The 26,222-nt window shown below is 40.7% G+C and overlaps 1 protein-coding gene across 2 annotated transcripts; it reads left to right on the top strand.

The window, feature by feature from the left end:
• The first annotated feature begins 1,405 nt into the window (after positions 1 to 1,405).
• On the top strand, positions 1,406 to 26,114 carry LOC139546451 (nectin-3-like). 2 transcript variants are annotated; one of them, XR_011669236.1, is made up of 9 exons: positions 1,406 to 1,487; positions 5,329 to 5,676; positions 14,268 to 14,573; positions 20,642 to 20,744; positions 20,986 to 21,140; positions 21,593 to 21,795; positions 21,923 to 21,965; positions 22,365 to 22,433; positions 24,941 to 26,114. XR_011669236.1 is itself a non-coding variant. In XM_071354834.1 (9 exons), exons 1-8 carry the CDS (start codon positions 1,433 to 1,435, stop codon positions 22,398 to 22,400), a joined length of 1,146 nt encoding a protein of 381 aa, XP_071210935.1. In that variant the 5' UTR covers positions 1,406 to 1,432; the 3' UTR covers positions 22,401 to 22,433; positions 24,941 to 26,114. The 2 variants fall into 2 exon arrangements, 1 of the variants encoding a protein (XP_071210935.1); XM_071354834.1 differs by having other exon boundaries at positions 21,696 to 21,795.
• The last annotated feature ends 108 nt before the right edge of the window (positions 26,115 to 26,222 follow it).

The following is a 26,222-nucleotide window of genomic DNA, read 5'->3' as shown; positions in this document are numbered from 1 at the left end:
CTCATGCTACCACTAGAGTGAGAGCACCGCCAGCATTCAAAAGTGACCAAAACATCAGCCAGGAAGCATAGGAACTGAGAAGTGGTCTGTGGTCACCACCTGCAGAATCACTCCTTTATTGGGGGTGTCTTGCTAATTGCCTATAATTTCCACCTTTTGTCTATTCCATTTGCACAACAGCATGTGCAATTTATTGTCAATCAGTGTTGCTTCCTATGTGGACAGTTTGATTTCACAGAAGTGTGATTGACTTGGAGTTACATTGTGTTGTTTAAGTGTTCCCTTTATTTTTTGGAGCAGTGTATATAATTCAATGTGTATAACTTGTATTATCATCTATATTTATGATGAGTATTTCTGTTGAAACGATGTGGCTATGCAAAGTCACTTGATGTTTTTGCATTTAGTGATTCTTGTAGCCTCAATGTAAACTCAGATGTTTTGATATAAATATGAATTCAATCAAACAAAACACACATGTATTGTGTAACATGAAGTCCTATGAGTGTCATCTGATGAAAATAATCGAAGGTTAGTGATTCGTTTTATCTCTATTCTGGTTTTTGTGAAGCTATCATTAGCTGGGAAAAATGCCTATGATTATTTGTAGTTTTGTGGTGACCTAACATAATCGTTTGTAGTGCTTTCGCTGAAAAGCCTATTTGAAATCGGACAGTTTGGTGGGATTAACAACACGATTACCTTTAAAATGATATAAGACACATGTATGTTTGAGGAATTTTAATTATGAGATTTATGGTTTTTGAATTTGGCGACCTGCACTTGGACTGGCTGTTGTCATATTGATCCCGACTTAGGGCTTGCAGCCATAAAAGGTTTTAACTTTGTTTTTCTAAAATAAAATAAATAATTTTGTCCCATCATTCTTGTTTGTTTGTAATGAGGCCTATGGGTATGTTTAATAACCAGTAGATGGTGGTACGGGCTTTCAAGGACGTAGTACACAGCCTATGAGAAGCCAGGAGTCTGCGAGTGGGGTGGAGACTAAACTGTCTCAACCAATGTCCACCCATTGTGCTATAGCTACTGTGGCTTACTGAGGACATTTTTCTGTCAGCACAAACGTCAAAAAACACATTTCTCGGCTATTCCAGCAGAGGAACTTCCATTCATCAAAGGTTAGTGGTCTATTACATTTACAGATACAAATGTTTAGATCCATTATTACTGACCAATGTAGGACTGTTTGTTAATTTCTGTTAAAATGTTTGGTCTTCATTGAAAGATGTGCATAGTTTCCATCAAAGATGGATGATTGCATTCAACATTATTTTACATATAGCTTAGCCTACATAAATGTATTGCATGAACAATTAATAGGTCGTCATTATTACAAAACGGCAATTTCAAATAGAAATATAATTATATTATTACATTTCCCCTATGACCCTTGCAATGAGAAGAGCAAAGCATGTTACGTAAGCTGTGCTGTGTGATTCTACTCATCATCCAGAGGGATACAGAAAGTAGGTTTCCAATTGATGTTATAAAATGTATACTATTGAGATCATGTTTTTGTCTCTTTTCTCTTATTGACACAAGGCAAGACAATAACACCAAACACACAATCCCACCATTCAACTGTAGTCCTTGTCCTTTTAGGGTACAATAAGTCACACACATCAGCTCAGTATGTTTACTATGTTTTTAACTCAGTATGTTTACTATGTTTTTAACTCGGTATGTTTACTATGTTTTTAACTCAGTATGTTTACTATGTTTTTAACTCAGTATGTTTACTATGTTTTTAATTCAGTGTGTTTACTATGTTTTTAACTCAGTATGTTTACTATGTTTTTAATTCAGTATGTTTACTATGTTTTTAACTCAGTAAGTTTTGAGACATGCTGAGCATGCACAAGTATCTGGGAATGTATTGAATATCTTACTCTTGATTAAGTGTTAGAAAAGAGTCAGGGCTTTTGACTTAGTATTCTAATAACATATTCACTAAGTAGCTTCAGCCTAGACCAGTGGTTCCCAAACGTTTTATTGTCCTGTACCCCTTTAAACATTCAACCTCCAGCTGCGCACCAGGGTTAGCGCACTCAAATGTTGTTTTTTGCCACCATTGTAAGCCTGCCCCACACACACTATACGATACATTTATTAAACATAAAAGTGTGAGTTTATGAGTGTGAGTTTTTGTCACAACCCGGCTCGTGGGAAGTGACAAAGAGCTCTTATAGGACCAGGGCACAAATAATAATACAATAATAATCAATAATCAATAATTTTGCTCTTTATTTAGCCATGTTACATATTAAACCTTATTTGTTCATCAACAAGTGTGAATAACTCACCACAGGTTAATGAGAAATGTGTGCTTGAAAGGATACACATAACTCTGCAATGTAGGGTTGTATTGGAGAGTCTCAGTCTTAAATCATTTTCCACACACAGTCTGTGCCTATATTTAGTTTTCATGCTAGTGAGGGCCGATAATCCACTCTCACATAGGTACGTGGTTGCAAATGGCATAAGTGTCTTACCAGCGCAATTTTGCCAAGGAAAGATACTCCGAGCACAGCCCTATCCAGAAATCTGTCAGTGGCTTCTGATTAAATTATATTTTCACAGAACCGCTTGTTGCAAGAGGCTCTCTTGTTCAGATATTGGTAAGTGGACTGGAGGCAGGGCATGAAAGGAATAACAAATCCAGTTGTTTGTGCCGTCCGTTTCGGGAAAGATCCTGCGTAATTGCCAGCTCATTCATGTGCTGTGTGTTCTCCTTGTTAATGCAGACAGAGAGGAGCTCCAACTTATGAATCATAGCCTCATTTTTGTCCCAAACATTGAATATAGTTGCAGAGAAAATAAAGTAGCAGTACTACCAGTGAGCTGGTATGTGTCTCTATGGACGCAGGCCTGACTTTTTTATCCATTTTCGATCTAATGGAATGAGCAGCAACTACGTTTGGCTACATACGTACCGTTAGAGGAATTCCCGCAAGAGAGTAATGGTTAATGTGATTGGATGTGAATTACTTTACTAGGCTACCTGTATTTGACATTGTGTTGTTATTTCACTGAACACTAGATGGTTTAACCTCTAACGAGCCTCTACCCCGGGTCCGGGATCACCCCCCCCCCCCCCCCCCCCCACACACTGATTAGCATAGCTAGCATAGCTTCACAAGTAGATAGTAGCATCTAAATATCATTAAATCACAAGTCCAAGACACCAGATGAAAGATACAGATCTTGTGAATAAACCCATCATTTCTGTTTTCTAAAATGTTTTACAGGGAAGACACAATATGTAAATCTATTAGCTAACCACGTTAGCAAAATACACCATCTTTCTTTGTCCACCATTTTCTCTCTCCACCACTAGCTATCACCAATTCGGCTAAACTAAGATATTGATAGCCACAAACCAAGAAAAAAACTCATCAGATGACAGTCTGATAACATATTTATGGTATAGGATAGGTGTTGTTAGAAAAAAGTGCATATTTCAGGTAGAAATCACAGTTTACAATTGCACCGACCATCACAAATCGACTAGAATTACTAGATAGAGCAACGTGTATGACCAATTTACTCATCATAAAACATTTCATAAAAATAGACAAAGCATAGCAATGGAAAGACACAGTTCTTGTGATTTCAGACCATATTTCAGATTTTCTAAGCGTTTTTCAGCGAAAACACAATAAATCGATAAGTTAGCATACCACATGTGCAAACGTTACCAGAGCATCGATTCCAGCCAAAGAGCGCTATAACGTAATCACCGCCAAAATATATTAATTTTTTCACTAACCTTCTCAGAATTCTTCCGATGACACTCCTGTAACATCATTTTACAACATACATATACAGTTTGTTCGAAAATGTGCATATTTAGCCATACAAAACCGTGGTTACACAATGAAAATACTAGGAAATCAAGCCTCAAAATGTCTGACGTCATCTTTCAGAGTGATCTAGTTTAATTGAAAGCTAATCATATACTTGACTAAAAAATACAGGGTTGACAGGAATCGAAAGACAAATTAGTTCTTAATGCAACCGCTGACTTACATTTTTAAAATTATCCTTACTTTTCAATACAGGGTTCGCCAAGTGACGCGATAACAAACAAAATGGCGAAATATGCGTTTAAAATATTTCGACAGAACAACGATTTATCATATTAAATATTGCTTACTTTGAGCTGTTCTTCCATCAGATTCTTGGGCAATGTATCCTTTCTATGTTGTAATCTTCTTTTGGTCGATAGATGTCCTCTGTCCTTCGAAATATCCACTAACGATCGAACGGGACCCCAAAACGTGTCCAAAGTTTCAGAGTGCACAACAAACAAATTCCTCAAAATCGCACTAAACGGATATAAATTGCTATAAAACGGTTCAAATTAACTACATTATGATGTTTTTAACAACTATAACGACTAAAAACATGACCGGAAAAATATTACTCTCTAAACAACGATTTGGAAGGAGGCAGGTCCGATGTCCATGTTGCGCACGACGCATGCAGGAAGAGAGCGGTACTTGCACGTTTTCGTGTTTTATAGTGGCTGTGATTGTGCAATAGATTCCATTCAAAACGTGATGACGTAGAGACACCCAGAGGAAGACGTAGGCAGTGTCGGTTTCTTCATAGCATTCACTGTCGCCTTAAAAACAGACTCCAGATCAGGGGTAAAAATTTCTGAAATCTGACCCCTGTCATGAAAAGTGCTGTAGATATTGTTCTGTACCACTCAGAGACAAAATTCCAACGGCTATAGAAACTAGAAAGTGTTTTCTATCCAATAATAACAATAATATGCATATTGTACGATCAAGAATTTAGCACGAGGCAGTTTAATTTGGAGACCCAAATATGCTAATGCGGAACAGCACCCCCTATAGTTCCAAGAAGTTAATTTAAATTTTAGTAGTGAAACGAGGCTACTCAGGCGAGAAAAAATATCACCCAAATGTATAGCCCCGTTGGAAAATCTAAATTGGACTGTTTGAAAATGTGAATCACATTTTTATTTGGCATACCCCCCAAAGGCATTGCGCGTACCCCTGGGGCGTAGACTGAACCCAGATCAGTATGTGCTTTAGCCATCTCCTCTGACTATGGCTGCAAAACAGGAATAGGGTCAAATATTGAGCAATTGGCACATTTGTTGTTGCAATAGCTACATTTCAGCATCAATAGGATATCATAGTTGATAAGCACAGCTAAATACTAATAATGGTCTTGTCTGTGTGTTTAGGTAACATCTCTGTTTATTAGAGTTCATAAACATCTATTCTACAGGTATCTTTTGGATTGTATTTTTGGCTTGTGTTTTCTCTTCAGGTACACGTGTGATTGGAGGATGGAGGACTGTGGTACAGGGGGAGGATGTGGACTTATACTGCAGACTGATAGAGACAACCGAGGACCTCAAACAGATAACATGGCAGAAAAGTACTGCGGAAGAAACACAGAACCATAATTTGATGCTGATTTATCCCAATGGGGTTACTAAGTTTATTGCACAGAATGGTTTGGCAGGTAGAGTTCAGTTTATTGGGAACCCATCAGAGAACCTTGGATCTATTCGAATAACAGCTGTCAGACTGTTGGATGAAGGCACCTTCACATGTATCTTCACTGTTTTCCCCAGTGGAGCATACATTACAGAGATACTTCTGACTGTGCTTGGTAAGAACTCTTCCTTCACTCTTTGTAGCACTGTTTCTACTTTTGACAGTGTAGAATGACTGCATGTGAAAATCAACACTAGAAATCCCCAAAGTTGGTAGTTTCATTATTCAAGTGAAGCAAGAGCAGAGCCCTCATCTACAGGATTTGCTTTTTCTACACTTAGAAAAAAGGGTGCCAAATGGGTTCTATCCAGAGGGATATGATTCGACCTATAACCTTTCTTTACCCTGAGATCCTTTTTTGGAAGAAATTGTTATTTGATGATTACTTGAAATGCAAGAAGGTTTCTACATAGAAACTCTTCTGAATTTGAATAAGAATTTTTATTATAATTTTTTTCTTACTTTGACATAGTGCCTGAGCATTAGTGTTTTTCTAATTATTTAAACTTTAACATCAGGAGTTCCAGTAATCTGAAAAATGTTTAAAGATGTTTTAAACTGTACCTATAGTGTAAGGAAATATTTGTGCAAATGATTTGTGCAATGATTCCCTTAATCATTTAACATATACAATACTGACATAGTTTATATTTTTGCCATGATTTTTGTGTTTCAAACTAGTATTTTCTTTCATTGTATTGAGCAGAGAGTGGGAGAATAGAAGGAAGTCTGAGTGAACCAAATCAAATCAAATTTTATTAGTCACATACACATGGTTAGCAGATGTTAATGCGAGTGTAGCGAAATGCTTGTGCTTCTAGTTCCGACAATGCAGTAATAACCAACAGTAATCTAACCTAACAATTCCACACTACTACCTTACACACACACACAAGTGTAAAGGGATAAAGAATATGTACATAAAGATATATGAATGAGTGGTGGTACAGAACGGCATGGCAGATGCAGTAGATGGTATAGAGTACGGTATATACGTATGAGATGAGTACTGTAGGGTATGTAAACATAAAGTGGCATAGTTTAAAGTGGCTAGTGGTACATGTATTGCATAAAGATGGCAAGATGCAGTAGATGATATAGAGTACAGTATATACATATGAGATGGGTAATGTAGGGTATGTAAACATTGTATTAAGTGGCATTGCTTAAAGTGGCTAGTGGTACATTTTTACATAATTTCCATCAATTCCCATTTTTAAAGTGGCTGGAGTTGAGTCAGTATGTTGGCAGCGGCCGCTAAATGTTAGTGGTGGCTGTTTAACAGTCTGATGGCCTTGAGATAGAAGCTGTTTTTCAGTCTCTCGGTCCCTGCTTTGATGCACCTGTACTGACCTCGCCTTCTGGATGATAGCGGGGTGAACAGGCAGTGGCTTGGGTGGTTGTTGTCCTTGATGATCTTTATGGCCTTCCTGTGACATCGGGTGGTGTAGGTGTCCTGGAGGGCAGGTAGTTTGCCCCTGGTGATGCGTTCTGCAGACCTCACTACCCTCTGGAGAGCCTTACGGTTGTGGGCGGAGCAGTTGCCGTACCAGGCGGTGATACAGCCCGACAGGATGCTCTCGATTGTGCATCTGTAGAAGTTTGTGAGTGCTTTTGGTGACAAGCCGAATTTCTTCAGCCTCCTGAGGTTGAAGAGGCGCTGCTGCGCCTTCTTCACAACGCTGTCTGTGTGGGTGGACCAATTCAGTTTGTCCGTGATGTGTACACCGAGGAACTTAAAACTTTCCACCTTCTCCACTACTGACCCGTCGATGTGGATAGGGGGGTGCTCCCTCTGCTGTTTCCTGAAGTCCACAATCATCTCCTTTGTTTTGTTGACGTTGAGTATGAGGTTATTTTCCTGACACCACACTCCGAGGGCCCTCACCTCCTCCCTGTAGGCCGTCTCGTCGTTGTTGGTAATCAAGCCTACCACTGTAGTGTCATCCGCAAACTTGATGATTGAGTTGGAGGCGTGCATGGCCACGCAGTCGTGGGTGAACAGGGAGTACAGGAGAGGGCTCAGAACGCACCCTTGTGGGGCCCCAGTGTTGAGGATCAGCGGGGTGGAGATGTTGTTACCTACTCTCACCACCTGGGGGCGGCCCGTCAGGAAGTCCAGGACCCAGTTGCACAGGGCGGGGTCGAGACCCAGGGTCTCGAGCTTGATGACGAGTTTGGAGGGTACTATGGTGTTAAATGCTGAGCTGTAATCGATGAACAGCATTCTCACATGGGTATTCCTCTTGTCCAGATGGGTTAGGGCAGTGTGCAGTGTGGTTGCGATTGCGTCGTCTGTGGACCTATTGGGTCGGTAAGCAAATTGGAGTGGGTCTAGGGTGTCCGGTAGGGTGGAGGTGATATGGTCCTTGACTAGTCTCTCAAAGCACTTCATGATGACGGAAGTGAGTGCTACGGGGCGGTAGTCGTTTAGCTCAGTTACCTTAGCTTTCTTGGGAACAGGAACAATGGTGGCCCTCTTGAAGCATGTGGGAACAGCAGACTGGGATAAGGATTGATTGAATATGTCCGTAAACACACCAGCCAGCTGGTCTGCGCATGCTCTGAGGACGCGGCTGGGAATGCCGTCTGGGCCTGCAGCCTTGCGAGGGTTAACACGTTTAAATGTTTTACTCACCTCGGCTGCAGTGAAGGAGAGCCCGCAGGTTTTGGTAGGGGGCCGTGTCAGTGGCACTGTATTGTCCTCAAAGCGGGCAAAAAAGTTGTTTAGCCTGTCTGGGAGCAAGACATCCTGGTCCTCGACGGGGCTGGTTTTCTTTTTGTAATCCGTGATTGACTGTAGACCCTGCCACATACCTCTTGTGCCTGAGCTGTTGAATTTCGACTCGATTTTGTCTCTGTACTGAGACTTAGCCTGTTTGATTGCCTTGCGGAGAGAATAGCTACACTGTTTGTATTCGGTCATGCTTCCGGTCACCTTGCCCTGGTTAAAAGCAGTGGTTCGCGCTTTCAGTTTCACGCGAATGCTGCCGTCAATCCACGGTTTCTGGTTTGGGAATGTTTTTATCGTTGCTGTGGGTACGACATCGTCAATGCACTTCCTAATGAACTCGCTCACCGAATCAGCATATTCGTCAATATTGTTGTTGGACGCGATGCGGAACATATTCCAATCCGCGTGATCGAAGCAGTCTTGAAGCGTGGATTCAGATTGGTCGGACCAGCGTTGAACAGACCTGAGCGCGGGAGCTTGTTGTTTGAGTTTCTGTTTGTAGGCTGGAATCAACAAAATGGAGTCGTGGTCAGCTTTTCCGAAAGGGGGGAGGGGGAGGGCCTTATAAGCGTCGCGGAAATTAGTATAACAATGGTCTAGTGTTTTTCCAGCCCTGGTAGCACAATCGATATGCTGATAGAATTTAGGGAGTTTTGTTTTTAGATTAGCCTTGTTAAAATCCCCAGCTACGATGAATGCAGCCTCAGGGTGTGTGGTTTCCAGTTTACAAAGAGTCAGATAAAGTTCGTTCAGGGCCATCGATGTGTCTGCTTGGGGGGGAATGTATACGGCTGTGATTATGATTGACGAGAATTCCCTTGGTAGATAATGCGGTCGACATTTGATTGTGAGGAGTTCTAGATCAGGTGAACAGAACGACTTGAGTTCTTGTGTGTTGTTATGATGATCACACCACTTCTCGTTAATCATAAGGCATACCCCCCCGCCCCTCTTCTTACCGGAAAGATGTTTGTTTCTGTCGGCGCGATGCATGAAGAAACCAGCTGGCTGCACCGACTCCGTTAGCGTCCCTTGAGTTAGCCATGTTTCCGTGAAGCAGAGCACGTTGCAATCCCTGATGTCTCTCTGGAATGCTACCCGTGCTCGGATTTCATCAACCTTATTGTCAAGAGACTGGACATTGGCGAGTAGTATGCTATGGAGTGGAGCGCGATGTGCCCGTCTCCGAAGCCTGACCACGAGACCGCCACGTTTTCCCCTTTTTCGGCGTCGCACAGGGTCGCCGGCTGGGATCAGATCCATTGTATTGGGTGGAAAGCAAAACACTGGATCCGTTTCGGGAAAGTCATATTCCTGGTAGGAACGATGATGAGTTGACGTTAATCGTATATTCAGTAGTTCCTCCCGACTGTATGTAATGAAACCTAAGATTACCCGGGGTACCGATGTAAGAAATAACACGTAAAAAAACAAAATACTGCATATTTTCCAAGGAACACGAAGCGAGGCGGCCATCTCTTTTCGGCGCCGGAAGATCAAGCAACCAGCAATGTATTGTATGGTACACAGAATATTTTACAGTTTTACCTAGGGTTGATTTTTAGTGTTGATTCAGGAGTTGGTGTTAATAACCATTAATTATTTTGTGTAGAGCAGGGATGGCCAACTTTGTGAGGGTGGGGGTAGGGCTGTGGCAGTCATGACATTTTGTCACCTGGTTATTGTCAAGCAAAAACAGACTTCCGGTCTCACGGTAATTGACCGTTAAAAACGTCTTATGGCTGAAGGGGCAGTATTGAGTAGCTTGGATGAAAGGTGCCCATATCAAACGGCCTGCTCCTCAGTCATAGTTCCTAATATTTGCATATTATTAGTAGTATTGGATAGAAAACACTCTAAAGTTTCTAAAACTGTTTGAATTATGTCTGTGAGATTAACAGAACTCATATTGGCAGGCAAAATCCTGAGTTGAAATCTAAACAGGAAGTCAGAAATCTGAGCTTGTGTGTATTCACCAGAGTCCCTAAAGAAATCCACTTGAGCTATTAATGATGTTGCACTGCCTAGGGGTTCCACTAGATGTCAACCATCAATAGAAATTTCAATGAGACTTCTATGATGTTGTGGGAGAGAATGAGAGCAGAATCAGTCAGGTGTCCATCAAGCAGCCATTTCCTGATCATGCTTTTTCTTCATGGAAGCCACTGACGTTCCATTGCTCACGAAGAGAACAAAGAATACTCCGGTTGGAACTTTATTGAAGCTATATGTTAAAAACATCCTAATGATTGATTCAGTACTTAGTTTCGAATGTTTCTTCGACCGGTAATATCACATTTTGTCCGATATAAAGCTGACCAGAATTAGCGTTTGGACATGTTTACCAAACGCGCTAACAATTGGACATAAATAACAGATTTTTTCGAACAAAACAAACATTTATTGTGGACCTGGGATTCTTGGTGTGCTTTCTGATGTAGATCATCAAAGGTAATGGAATATTTATCATGTATTTTTGTGTTTATGGTGACGCCATCTTTGCAGCTGTGGTATGCTATTTTTGAGCGCCGTCTCAGATTATAGCGTGCATTTCTTTTTCCGTAAAGTTTTTTTGAAATCTGACACAGCGGTTGCATTAAGGAGAGGTATATCTATAATTCAATGTGTATAACTTGTATTATCATCTATATTTATGATGAGTATTTCTGTTGAAACGATGGGCTATGCAAAGTCACTTGATGTTTTTGCATGGGATTAACAACAAGATTACCTTTAAAATGATATAAGACAGATGAATGTCTGAGGAATTTTAATTATGAGATTTCTGTTGTTTTGAATTTGGCGCCCTGCACTTGGACTGGCTGTTGTCATATCGGTCCCGTTACCGGGACTGCAGCCATAAGAAGTTTTAATTAACATAAAAACGTTTAGCATCTCCAGGCCTCCAGCATACAAGCCGCTGATTTGCGCCTTTGGAACATCTACATAAAAAAATTATAATAAACCATTTAATATACAACATCACAAATCCATTATTTATTTTAGTCAGGTCTAAAGAAACATTATGATATGAAGAAAATGTATTTCAGAAAATCAGAATATGAGTTGGCCTACTGTATGTTATCTGGCTATGCTCCGTGCCATTTAGCTGACAAGATAAAATTATAAGTCCTGTGCCATTATTTTATTTTATATGATTTTATATTATGAAGAATATAATTGAACTTAGCTGAAAAAAATGTAAAGGAATTTTTTATTGAAACAGGTCCTATATGTTAGATTTAGAGTTTAGTCGTGAATCATACCAACGTTAAATATGTCTTAGAAATCAAAACATATATGGGCTGCATGGTGCGACTCTAGGCTATTGATGATTTGAGAAAGAGGCAAAAAAAGCGTGCGCTCTGTTCCTTTTCTCGGGTGCACTGCTGTTCTCTCACCAGGTGATTTTCACCCATCAGACTATTCTCAATTTAATCTTGTCTTTACTAATATGTAACATTTGTTTCGGTTTAGAATGGCTCATTATCAGATGGGCAGTAACAGGGGCAGGGGAAAAAAATACATGTCATTTGTATGCACTCGAATAGGGAATGGAGGCGCCTAGCTTTCCCGCTGGTCTGTGTTTGTACTTAAGTACTTTACACCACTGGTCTAGCCTATAGAAAGCTGATGGGATCCTCCCTCTTTTTAATAGAGGCCATCAAAACTCTGTTTTCTCATGCAATTTTATAGCCTATAGAAATGCTGCGCAATATGAGCTCATGGGCTCTCATTAAGTGTGTAAGTAGATTTTCGATTACCTTTGCAATGATGTCAGAGGTATTAGAAGGACAATAGTGTGCAGAGTACCAAGCAGTAAGCACGTTTGTTAGGCTACTAATGACCATCAGCAGCATCAGAGCTTGGAGAAGCCTAATCCCCCCCAATTCTACACATTTTGCCATGAAAGCAAGTTTGCTGCAATTCCACAACTAGTTGCCCATCCTGGTGTGATAGTAAAACACTCAAACCACGCCCATCATTATCTTATTTCCCAGCATGCTCTATTTTTAGGTAGATTTGTTTGTTTCAATATGTGTTTTTGTATGCACATGTATTAGTTGATTAACCTTATGCTACACAATGATAAATAGCATACAATTTTCTCATTTAATCCAATTGTTAACTGTGTTGGAATTGAACCCGTTACTGAGATAGTTTCGATGACTTACGTAGATCACTTATCAATCTTTCTTAACCTGGCAGTTATTCTAAAATGTAGGTTGCAGGTGATTTAAAAATTCAAATGGTTGGATATGTGTAAAAGGTCTGGGTGTAGCTGGTGCAGAGGAGTCAGGCGCAGGACAGCAGAGATGAGTAATAAACGTAACGTTACTCAAAATTACCAAATACATGTGGTAATGCCAAGCCCACACAAAAGGACCAAAATACATAAAACAAACGCGAACAAAAACCATGGGGAAAACAGAAGGTTAAATAATGAACATGTAATTGGGGAATTGAAACTAGGTGTGTAAAACAAAGACAAAACAAATGGAAAATGAAAAGTGGATCGGCGATGGCTAGAAGGCCGGTGACGTCACCCGCCGAATGCCGCCCGAACAAAGAGAGGGACCGACTTCGGTGGAAGTCGTGACAATATGCTCACTCTGGCTGAGCAAGGCACTTAACTGTCATGCTGTACATAAGGTTTGGAGACAGGCGCAGGAATACGTAATAGGGAGTTTATTTTCTCCACCCAAACAAAGCACGCATATATATATATATATATTAACACAGGGTTGAAACCCAAACATTAGAGCGAGGTGTAAACATCAACATAACCATGAGACGAGACCCGTAATACAAGTGCACGTAGCACAAAAGCCGATACATTGCACAGGTACTCACAGAACCAACGGACATGGTAACAATAATCAACAAGGACAACGGGGAACAGAGGGCACATATGTAACATAATAATCAGGGGAAATGGGAACCAGGTGTGCGTAATGAGACAAGACAGTCCGGTGTTGGTGGTAAGGAATCCAATTCAATGATGCCTAGAAAGCCGGTGATGTAGACCTCCGGAGCTGGTGCACGGAATGAGTGGCAGTACCGGGGTATCCGTGACATTAACCCTCATTTGCTCCAGCGATGCTGTACTACTTTGGCTGATGCTGTAAAACAACACATTTCACTGCAATTATCTGGTGTATGTGACAATAAAACATTTTAAAATGTATTATTAAAAAATATATATGTATTATTAGAGGGTTCTAGGCAGAACCATTTACAGGGGGATCTATGAAGAACCCATAGAGATCCTATTCTAATTCCTAATTATTATTCTAGGTAGAACCCTCTGCAAAGGGTTCTATCCAGCACCAAAAAGGGATCCTGTATGGCGACAAACCAAAGAACCCTATGTGGTTGTACTTAGCAACTTCCTTCCGAAGAGTGTATCCTCTTACTCAAGCTGTTACCAGGAGAGTACAGGCATCAATAGTTTCCCCAATGGTGGAACAGATGTTGGAATATACAGAATACACCACTATATCCTGCATTCCTTAACGGCATAATCACTGGGCTGTGAATGCTTTTCAGTGGAACTGGTGAAGCTGAAAACAGATTTTGTGATGTGTGTGAAACTAAATACCTCAGGTGCAAGTACCTCTCATCAGGATGATCTAAAACCTGTTAAAACTTGATTGCCCATACCTCCAATACAGTACATGTGTAGCTATTAATGATGTATATTGCAATTGGCCAGATAGAGAACATTAAAGGGTTTATTTAAAGTTTGTTGGTCATGTGACATGAGCATTTGGGTAAGTTTCACATGACGGGCTGTGTGTGTTCTGGTTGTTCTTTCATGTATAGTTCCACATTCATCTTGGCCAGGTCGCAGTTGTCAATGCGAACTTGTTTTCAACTGGCCTACATGGTTAAATAAAGGTGAAATAAAATAAAAAAATAATAAGGAGTGACTTGTTCATGTTTTCTGTTTGTTTGTTTTCTGGTCATAGTTCCTCCAGTAGTCAGTGTGACAGTTGATGTTCCTCCTGTCATTGGGGAGAATGAGGTTATCTTAGCAATCTGTGTGGCTGCTGGTGCCAAGCCACAGGCAGATGTAAAGTGGAAGACTGGTACATTTGGGAGTTTGTTGAAGACAGTGACTAACTCCACCCAGCACGCCAACGGCACCACCACAGTACTCAGCCACCTGCTCGGGGTGCCAACCAGAGCAGCCAATCAGCAACAGGTCCAGTGTGTGGTCAACCAGTCTGCCCTGGTAACAGAAAGGAGCTACAACTACACCATAGACATCCACTGTAAGTATATACTCCACTACTACTTTCCAACACATAGACAGACAATGTAAATATATTCTACTACCACTCTCCTACACTATCGGCATCCACTGTAAATGTATACTCCACTATCACTATCACTGTCATAGACCATAGACATCCACTGTATGTATATAGTGTCACTGTCTTCACTGGCTGTAGCCTAGTAGCCCCTCTAATCAGTCCATATCTGTCTATACACTCTTCGAAAATAAGGTGCTATCCTAGAACCAAAAATGTTTTTTTGGCAGGCCCCATAGGAGAACCCTTTGAATAACCCCTATTAGTTCCAAGTAGAACCCTTTAGGGTTCCATGTAAAATCCTTTCAACAGAAGAAAGCCTTTGATTTGGCCTGTAACAACTGTTGTTGTCTTAAGCTTAAACATAGTTCTGAGGCACAGAGTGATATGGACCTTGACAAGGCTTCCATTGCACTGCTCCTCTAGTACAAGTAATCTATCAAACAGAAATGAAAGTAGACCAGGTTGACAAATAACAGAATTCTTTGAATTTTGCCTCATATGTGGATGAAAGTTCCATCCCTTCCCACTGCTCAGAGACTGTACTGTCATTGTTATAGGAGTAATATATCTTTCTTGGTATGGGTGTGTGAGTGTAGGCTATTTATATTCTATACCTGCAGTAACTGTAACCACCTCTCTCTCTCTCTTTCAATCGCTCTCACTCAATGTCTCTCTCTCTCTCTAATCAAATAGAATGTTGCTTATCACATGCGCCTATCACAACTGGTGTAGACTTTACAGTCAAATGCTTGCTTAGGATCCTTTTCCAACGATGCTGAGATTTTTTTTTAAATGAAATAATAACTAACAAAAGAGGAATAAAATAAAATACACAATAATGGAGCTGTATACAAGGAGTACCAGTACCAGATCAATGTGCAGAGGTACGAGGTACAGGTAGATATGTACATGAAGGCAATGTCAAGTGACTAGGCATCCGGATGATAAATAATAAGAAGAGTAAAATAAAGGATAGAGCAAAAAATCTAATCAAAGTCTATTTGTCATGTGCGCCGAATACAATGTATGCACCTTACAGTGAAATGCTTACTTACGAGCCCCTAACCAACAGTGCAGTTTCAAAAATACAGGGGGGTGCCGATACAGAGTCAATGTGCGGGGGAACCGGTTAGTTGAGGTAGTATGTACATGTAGGTAGAGTTATTAAAGTGACTATGCATAGATGACAACAGAGAGTGGCAGTGGTGTTGATGGGGGAGGTGGGGCAAATAGTCTGTGTAGCCATTTGACTAGATGTTCAGGAGTATTATGGCTTGGGGATAGAAGCTGTTTAGAAGCCTCTTGGACCTAGACTTGGCGCTCCGGTACCTCTTGCCGTGCGGTAGCAGAGAGAACAGTCTATGATTAGGGTGGCTGGAGTCTTTGACAATTTTTAAGGCCTTCCTCTGACACCACCTGGTGTAGAGGTCCTGGATGGGAGGCAGCTTAGCCCCAGTGATGTACTGGGCCGTACGCACTACCCTCTGTAGTGTCTTGCGGTCGGAGGCCGAGCAGTTGCCGTACCAGGCAGTGATGCAACCAGTCAGGATGCTCTCGATGGTGCATCTGTAGAACCTTTTGAGGATCTGAGGACCCATGCCAAATCTTTTTAGTTTCCTGAGGGGGGAATAGGCTTTGTGTTTCCCTCTTCAGGACTGTCTTGGTGTGTTTGGACCATTCTAGTTTGTTGGTGATGTGGACACCAAAGAACTTGAAGCTCTCAACCTTCTCCACTGCAGCCCCATCGTCGAGAATGGGGGCGTGCTCGGTCCTCCTTTTCCTGTAGTCATCAATCATCTCTTTTGCCTTGATTATGTTGAGTGATAGGTTGTTATTCTGGCACCACCCGGCCAGGTCTCTGACCTCCTCCCTATATGCTGTCTCGTTGTTGTCGGTGATCAGGCCCACCACTGTTGTGTCATCTGCAAACTTAATGATGTTGTTGGAGTCATGCCTGGCCACACAGTCATGGGTGAACATGGAGTACAGGAGGGGACTGAGCACGCACCCCTGAGGGGCTCCAGTGTTGAGCAGCAGCAAATGATGTGTTAAAGTGTGTGTAAGTATGTTAGTGTGTGAGTGTCTGTGTGTGTTTGTGTGTTTGTGTTGTGTCAGTATGCATTTGTGTTATGTGTGTTTGTGTGCGTATGTAGTGTTTGAATGTGTGAGGGATTTGTGTGGGAGTGACAGTGTAGTGTTGGTGTGTGAGTGAGTGTGTATATGGTGTGAATATAAAGTCTAGTTAGTGTGGGCAGGGTCAGTGCAAGATGGAGTCAGTGCAGATAGTTTAGGTACCATAAATTATTATTTAGCAGTCTTATGGCTTATGGATAGAAGCTGTCTCTGAGCCTGTTGGCCCTAGAGCCGATGCTCCGGTACCGTTGTCCGGACGGTGGCAGAGTGAACAGTCTATGGTGTGGGTGGCTGGAGTCTTTGGCAATTTTTCGGGCCTTCCTCTGGAACCACTTGATATAGAGATGGCATGGAGCTTGGTCCCTGTGATGTACAGTACTGGGCTGTCCACACAATCCTTTGTAGTGCTTTGTGGTCAAGGGCGGTGCAATTGCCATACCAAGCGGTGATGCAGTCAGTAAAGATGTTCTCGAGAGTGCAGCTGTATAATTTCTTGAAGATCTAACGGCCCGTTCTCTTCAGGATTGTGGGAGTGAGTGTGGACCATGTTAATTCCTCACTAATGTGGACGCCAAAGAACTTAAAGATCTCGACCCGCTCCACAACATCCAGGCTGATGTGGATGGAAGTTCTCTCCCCTCTTTCTCCGAAAGTCCACAAACAACTCCTTGGTTGTATTGACGTTGAGGGAGAGGTTGTACTGGCACCACACTGTTAAGTCACTGACTTCCTCCCTGTAGGCTGACTCCTCTCTCTCTCTCTCTCTCTCTCTCTCTCTCTCTCTCTCTCTCTCTCTCTCTCTCTCTCTCTCTCTCTCTCTCTCTCTCTCTCTCTCTCTCTCTCTCTCTCTCTCTCTCTCTCTCTCTCTCTCTCTCTCTCTCTCTCTCAATTCAATTCAATTCAATTCAATTTGCTTTATTGGCATGACGTAACAATGTACATATTGCCAAAGCTTGTTTACAATGTAAAAATGAGAATCAAAATTGTCAACGGGACAACAGTAACAACAATAACCAAGGGTCAAAATAACCATACATTCAACAATAACAATAAACATACAGTAAAGGACATGTGCAGGTTGATTGGTTTGTCAGACACTGTCCCTCAACTTATGGCAGGCAGCAATGTAGTGCGCTGCCAACCCACAGCTCTCTGCGTCCTCCCCCAACAGGACGGGTAGCCTATCCTCATCAGAGAGGTCTTTGAAACCTTGAATAAGAGTTTCAAATTTGGGGAAATGACACTCTCTAATTGTTTTATATTTTTGACATTTTGTCAGGAAATGCAGCTCCGTCTCAGGTTCTGCTATTGTGCAGTGGTTGCACAGCCTTTCCTCTACAGGGAGCCAGGTTTTCCTGTGTCTACCCTTCTCAATGGCAAGGCTGTGCTCACTGAGCCTGTACTTTGTCAAGGTTTTTCTAAAGTTTTGATCAGTAACCATGGTCAAATATTTAGCCAGGGTGTACTGTCGATTTAGGGCCAGATAGCACTGCATTTTGCTCTGTGCTTGTGCTTGTGTTTCCCAATAAGCAATATAGTTTTGTTTTGACTGTGTTGTAATTTGGTTTATCCTGATTGATTGGATGTTCTGGTCCTGAGGCTTCAGTGTGTTAGTAGAACAGGTTTGTGAACTCAGCCCCAGGACCAGCTGGATGAGGGGACTCTTTTCTTTGTTCAGCTCTTGGTATTGCAGGGCTTGGTAATGATATGAGAGGGGGTCACTGTATTTTAGATGTTTCCAAAACTTAATTGCTCTTTTTTGAGTTTTTATTATTAGTGGATATTTGCCTAATTCTGCCCTGCATGCATTGTTTGTAGTTTTCCTCTGGACATGTAGGAGAATCTTACAGAACTCTGCATGCAGGGTTTCAATGGGATGTTTGTCCCATTTGATGAAATCTTGTTTTGCAAGTGGACCCCACACCTCGCTGCCATAAAGTGCAATTGGTTCAATGACATATTCAATTAGTTTTAGCCAAATTTTAATAGGTATTTCAATTTGAATTTGCTTTTTAATTGCGTAGAATGCCCTGCGTGCTTTCTCTCTCAGTTCATTCACTGCTTCATTAAGGTGTCCAGTTGAGCTTATTTTTAAACCTAAGTAATTGTAGTGTGTGCAGTGCTCTATATATTTTGTACCAATTGAGAACTTTGGTCTAATTCCCTGAGATCTGGATCTTCTCTGGAAAATCATTATTTTAGTATTTTTGGGGTTTACTGCCAGGGCCCAGGTCTGGCAGTACTGCTCTAGCAGGTCCAGGCTCTGCTGTAGGCCATGTGCTGTGGGTGACAGCAGGCATAGGTCATCGGCGAAGAGTAGGCATTTAACCTCTGAATTATGGAGACTAACACCAGGGGCTGAGGATCTTTCTAGAATAGTGGCCAATTCGTTGATGTAAATATTGAAGAGTGCTGGGCTCAGATTACAACCCTGACGAAGGCCCCGCCCCTGGTTAAAGAATTCTGTTCTTTTCTTGCCAATTTTAATGCTGCACGTATTGCCAGTATACATTGATTTAATTATGTCATATGTTTTACCCCCTACACCACTTTCAATAACTTTGTAGAACAGTCCTGTGTGCCAAATAGAATCAAATGCTTTTTGGAAGTCGATAAAGCAAGCGTATATTTTGGTATTATTTTGGTGGACATGTTTATCTATCAGGGTGTGTAGGGTGTAAATATGATCGGTCGTGCGATGTTTTGGTATAAATCCAATTTGGCTTTTACTCAAGACATTGTGCTTATTAAGGAAGTTTAGAACTCTTACATTTATAATACTACAGAAAACCTTCCCCAGGTTACTGTTCACACAAATGCCTCTGTAATTGTTAGGGTCAAATTTGTCTCCGTTTTTAAAGATTGGGGTTATGAGTCCTTGATTCCAGATGTCAGGGAAATAACCTACACTCAGGATCAAATTAAACAGTTTTAATATAGCCAATTGAAATTTTGCACTAGTGAGTTTGAGCATCTCATTTAGGATGCCATCAGGTCCGCATGCCTTTTTAAATTTGAGAGCCTGAAGTTTCTTATAGAGCTCCTGGTCAGTAATTGGGGAGTCCAGTGGATTTTGATTGTCCTTTATAGCTCTTTCTAATCCATTCAACTTCTCATGAATTTGGCGTTGTTCTGCATTTGTGTCAATTTGAACGGTGTTGTAGAGTGTTTTAAAATGGGTTGTCCAAATGTCACCATTTTGTATTGCTAATTCCTCTTGTTTAGATTTTTCTTTTTTTTTTCAATTTTGCCAGAAGTTGTTTGTGTTTATGGACTCCTCAATTAGCGTCAGCTGCTTTCTGTTGTACTGTGCTTTTTTGGTTCTGAGTGTACGTTTATAGAGTTTTAAAGTCTCACAGTAATGAAGGCGTAATTCACCATTATTTGGGTCTCTGTGCTTTTGGTTGGATAGTGTTCTAAGTTTTTTCCTTATAATTTTACAATCTGCATCAAACCAGTTGTCATCTGTGATCTTTTTTGTTTTGTTTTTTATCAATTTCAATTGTGCTTCTTTTGCCGTTTGCCTGAATATATAGTTGATGTTTTGTACTGCTAGATTGATGCCTTCTTTACTGTGAGTGAATGTGGTATCCAGAAAGTTATCTAAGAGTGTTTGGATATTTTGGTTCCAGGTTGCTTTCTGGTATTCTTCTGTGCTGTTTTGGGCCCATCTGTATGAATGTCTGATGTTGTACAGCTTACTGGGCTGACTCTCTCTCTCTCTCTCTCTCTCTCTCTCTCTCTCTCTCTCTCTCTCTCTCTCTCTCTCTCTCTCTCTCTCTCTCTCTCTCTCTCTCTCTCTCTCTCGCTCTCTCTCTCTCTCTCTCTCTCTCTCTCTCTCTCTCTCTCTCTCTCTCTCTCTCTCTCTCTCTCTCTCTCTCTCTCTCTCATAGATCCATCTCAGACAGTGAACATTACACTTAGTGAGACCTCTAAAGCCACAGTCTTACTATGTGTAGCAGATGGTACCCCACAACCCAACTACACCTGGAGCAGGTACTCACTCCTATGTAAACTAGTTAAGTTCAGTTAAATGTAAATGTTATCTGCACTTGTTAAGACATGAGATCTAAATTAGCTATAAGATTCAGAATTTTCATATCTAAAGGACAGTTGTTGAATTATGCTGGCAGTCAAATTATGCCTTTGTCTTTCACACACGCACACGCACACACGCACACAATCACACAATCACACACATACATTCAGCCCCTCTCCTCCTCTCTCTCTCTCCCAGAGTGGCCCAGCCATGGCCTGGGTCTTCAGTGAGAGCAGAAGGAGACACACTGCACCTCCTCAGTCTCAGCTCTGAGCTGAATGGTCTCTATGTCTGTGAGGCCTCCAACCCTTATGGACGAGCAACTGGCTCCCTCTATGTACACACATCCTCTGGTGAGAAGCACCTTAGACAAACACACACACATGCATACATACTGGTTGCTTATACTGCTTTATAAATTGCTTCTAATTGTTATGTGATTTATTGATTGATTGGTTCGTTGATTGATTGCCTGATTTATTGAATAGTTTATTGTACCATAGGGAAATTTGTCTGGTAACAATACAGCCATTCCTGTTATACACATAAAACACATATATGAGGTTATGAGAAGTGTGATGTAGCATGGATAAAAGTTGAGCCAGATGCTCACTTATATTTCACAGCATGTGTTAGTATCAGTGTTAGTATCAATGCATGTTTTAGTATCAGACTTATGGCCTCATTCCCCTTCCTATAGGAAGTTACTGTATAACCACTAACTAAGATGGTCATGACACACACTTATCTCTTACTGCATATGTACATGTTTTTTAACCCAGTATTATCTCTTTGCTTTCTACAGGAAAATGTTTGCATCAGCGCCACGATGGTTGTTATGGCAACAAAATGATATGTAATTGTAAATACAGACTGTTTCTTATTAACTGTATCCCCACTCCTCACAGAGACCTCTGCTGTCTGTTGGGTTCTACTTTTTGCCATTCCGTGTCTGATTGTTGCTGCTGCACTTGTATGGTACTGGTGCAAAAACAGACAATTTACTTGGTAATATCAACTACTGTAATATTATGAACAGAATTTTGCATTATGAAAAAACTTTTTTTTTCATGAGATGATCATATATTGATTTGGCTCAAATTAATATCATATTTTTTTCTGGACGATATCCCAGGAATACAATCATTGCCAATCACCAGTTCCAGGCACCACCACAGGTATGTGACTATGTGTAATGATGTGTGCTGAGAGTCAGGAAGCAAGTTCAAGGAGTGAGTGTTTTAATAAATAAACGCAACATAAAACAAAACAAGAAACACAAACAACGCACAGACTTAACACTGAAACAGAAACAATAACGCCTGGGGAAGTAACCAAAGGGTGTGACATATATAGGGAAAGTTATCAGGGAGGTGATGGAGACCAGGTGAGTCTGATAATGAGCAGGTGCTCGTAACGATGATGACGGGTGTGCGCCATAACGAGTAGCCTGGTGACCGAGAGGCCGGAGAGAGAGCACACGTGACACTATGTTAAAGTCCATTGTTGTGTGATCAACTTATCACATCAGCCACTTTTTGCAATGTAATGATACTGTTATAATGTCTGATGACAAGGTTGAGGAAGATGAACCTGGGACATCTGGGTTCTAACACTCCAAACCAGGAAGGAGGAAGTATCATGATGTAAGGAACACACATTATGATTAAAAAATATATATATATATATATATATATACACTACCGTTCAAAAGTTTGGGGGCAATTAGAAATGTCATTGTTTTTGAAAGAAAATTTTAAAAATGTCAAATTGCCAAGAAACTGAAGATCTCGTACAACGCTGTGTACTACTCCCTTCACAGAACAGCGCAAACTGGCTCTAACCAGAATAGAAGAGGAGCGGGAGGCCACGGTGCCGTTTCCAGCTACAATAGTCATTTACAACATTAAGAATGTCTACACTCTATTTCTGATCAATTTGATGTTATTTTAATGGACAAAAAATGTGCTTTTCTCTCAAAAACAAGGACATTTCTAAGTGACCCCAAACTTTTGAACAGTAGTGTATATTATAAAACATATATTTTATTTGAGCTATTGTCTATTCATGAGGTACAGTCATGTGAAAAAGTAAGTACACCCCCTAGAAAGTTGTAATTTGTTTTACATATTTGGACAGATGGATATGTAATCTTCACTTCAACACTATTGACAGATAAAGGTAACCTCATTTAACAAATGACACTGAAAGATTAAACTTTGCAATCATTTATTCATCAAAAATCTACAGAAATGCAATTCCATAGTGCAGAAAAATATGTACACCCCTAGCTTCTATAGCTTGTGTTGCCCCCTTTTGCATAAACAACTTCATGTAGACATTGCTTGTAACTGTCTATCAGTCTCTTACGTAGACTGGTGAACATTTTTGCCCCCTCTTCCTTACAGTACTGCTTCAACTGTGTCATGTTCGAGGGCTTTCTTGCATGCACAGCCTGCTTCAAGTCCCCACACAGCATTTCGATAGGATTGAGATCTGTGCTTTCACTCGGTCATTCCATAACCCTTATAATCAATCCTCAGGTTGTTTTTAACATACATAATCGATAATATTTCAAACGGACGGTAAACTATTCAATACTACAGAGAAAGAAAATGTCGAGGTACAGCATGAACTAATCAAAGGACACCTGACGCGTTTTGATAAATCTCGCTGATTTTTCAAAATAAAAGCCTGAAACTATGTCTAAAGCCTGGTCACAGCCTGAGGAAGCCATTGGAAAGGGAATCTGGTTGATACCCCTTTTAAATGGAGGAGGGGCAGGCAATGAAACAGGGATTTTTCAAAATAAAAGGCACTTCCGGGTTGGATTCCCTCAGGTTTTCGCCTGCAAAATCAGTTCTGTTATACTCACAGACAATATTTTGACAGTTTTGGAAACTTTGGAGTGTTTTCTATTCTAATCTGTAAATGATATGCATATTCTACGATCTGGGCCTGAGAAATAGTCTGTTTACCTTGGGAACGTTATTTTTCCAAACATAAAAATAGTGCCCCCTAGCTGAAAGAAGTTAAATGTAAGTATAACTAAATCCATGCTCTTCAACCGATCGATGCCCTCACCTGCCCGACCGTCCAGCATCACTACTATGGACAGTTCTGACTTAGAATATGTGGACAACTACAAATACCTAGGTGTCTGGTTAGACTGTTAACTCTCCTTCCAGACTCACAGTAAACATCTACAATCAAAATGAAATCTAGAATGGGCTTCATATTTCGCAAACAAAGCCTCCTTCACTCATGCTGCCAAACATACCCTCGTGAAACTGACTATCCTACCGATCCTTGACTTCGGCGATGTCATTTACAAAATAGCCTCCAACACTCTACTCAGCAGTGTTTTCTATCCTAATCTGTAAATTATATGCACGTTCTACAATCTGGGCCTGAGAAATAGTCGGTTTACCTTGGGAACGTTATTTTTCCAAACATAAAAATTCTGCCCCCTAGCTGAAAGAAGATAACCTTCAATTTCTTCTTCTTTAGCCATTCTGTTGTAGCTTTGCTTTTGTGTTTTGGATCATTGTCATGTTGCAGATCCATGTTCGGTTCAGCTTCAGCTTTTTGACAGATGGCCTCACATTCTTCTCAATAATTCTCTGGTACAATATAGAATTCATGCTTGACTCAATGATGGCAGGATGGCCAGGCCCATGCTTTACTGTTGGTAGAGGCTCTTCTGTTCAAAGGCAGTGTTTCGTTTTCGCCAAATATGGCGTCTGGCATTGCGGCCAAACAATTCCACCTTTGACTTATCTGTCCAGAGCACATTTTTCCAGTAGTTTTGGTCTTTACCCAGGTGTTGACCCTCCTCAGTTTCTCTATAATTATTTCCTAATAGTTTGCACCTGTTTTGGTGTACCTGATTCTAATTTTAGCCATTTTATTTGATGGGAAAGTTAGGGTTGTACTAACTTTTCCTGCATAAATTTGTATATTTTAATTGCATAACATTTTTTAATAATTAATTTTTTTTGTGCCATTTGTTAAGTTGGGTTACCTTTATCAATGAATGTGGTGGGAATTTAGCTCAAATATCCATGTGTCCAAATATGTTTAAAAAAAAGACCACTTTCCAGGGGGTGTGCTTACTTTTTCACGACTGTATATTTATTGTGCTATTTTATAGACATCACAGGACAAGCTGATAGCGGATGCCAGAAGAATCTCAGACATGCACTGGGTGTGGGAAGATTTCCAGTCTGCACATTCTCCAATGTTCTAACCATTAGCAAAGAACAGGCCAATTCTCCAACCATCTAATGAACAGAGACCCTATGCAGTATTCACTGTGACATTAGAAACCTTGGCTCGGCCACTCCTCCACCACAGCTTTACACAGTACTGTCCCTCGTTTCAGTTTTTTGTTCCCCTCTCGTGGACTCCGCCTTGCCGTGGTGGAGGGGCGTTGTGACTTCAGCGGGAACAACAACTCTCCTGTATGTAATGTATGTATGTATGTATGTATGTATGTATGTATGTATGTATGTATGTATGTATGTATGTATGTATGTATGTACGTATGTAGTATGTTGAAGCCAACTAAAGGGAGGCCAAGTATAATCTAAATAACATGTACAAATGGAGAATCTTGTCAGTAATGACTAGCCAAACCCTGGCTGGTGGTGGTACTCTTTAGAACAGGAGTACAGCCTACCTGGCTGGCATGAAAATAAACCACAGAAAAAGCGTCCCCCATTCGCTATTTAAGCGCATAGATAACATGTTATTTTTTCCCCTGCCCGTTTCAAGACAGGTTCATGATAATAGTTCATTCAAAATCAAAACAAGTTTCAAGTTTGGGGATGATAATTTTCACCCTAAAAATGCATCTTTATAATAAAAGCAATACATGCATAATCGCATTTGCTGTTGATAATAGTGTTTCCCGCTAATTGAACATTTGCGCTTATAGCCTACTGCCGTGTATACATTGCGTCACTTATAATGTAAAGAAATAGCTGTTACGGGATTTTGTGTTTAATGACTAAAATATGTATACATCTGACTTAGAATTATAACTCATAAATGTTGAATGTTATGTGTTCCTTGTTAGAAAGAATGGGTTTATCTTCAGACAGGCTAGAATGATGTCTCTACCCAGGGAGGGGAAAGACCTTGGGTTGGTTGTAGATAGTTTAACAGGTGGCAGACAGTAATGAGAACTCGAACTGTATTGCCATTGTATCCGAGAGGAGGTTGGACATTAAAACCTATGACATCATCTTTATTATATAACCTGATGTAAAATGTACTATGATCAGTACTCTCGAGAATAAACGCTATTGATTGATTGATTTTAAGCCTGGTTTCTGTCCATTTAATGCTGATAATTATCTTACAAATTCTTATTTATGGGCAGAGTGTTTTAATTGAATTGGTTGATAAACAGGAATTAAAATTCCTTTAAC

Source organism: Salvelinus alpinus, chromosome 20, assembly GCF_045679555.1.
Source record: "Salvelinus alpinus chromosome 20, SLU_Salpinus.1, whole genome shotgun sequence".
NCBI lineage: Eukaryota > Metazoa > Chordata > Actinopteri > Salmoniformes > Salmonidae > Salvelinus > Salvelinus alpinus.
This window is presented reverse-complemented; position numbering and strand designations above follow the sequence as displayed.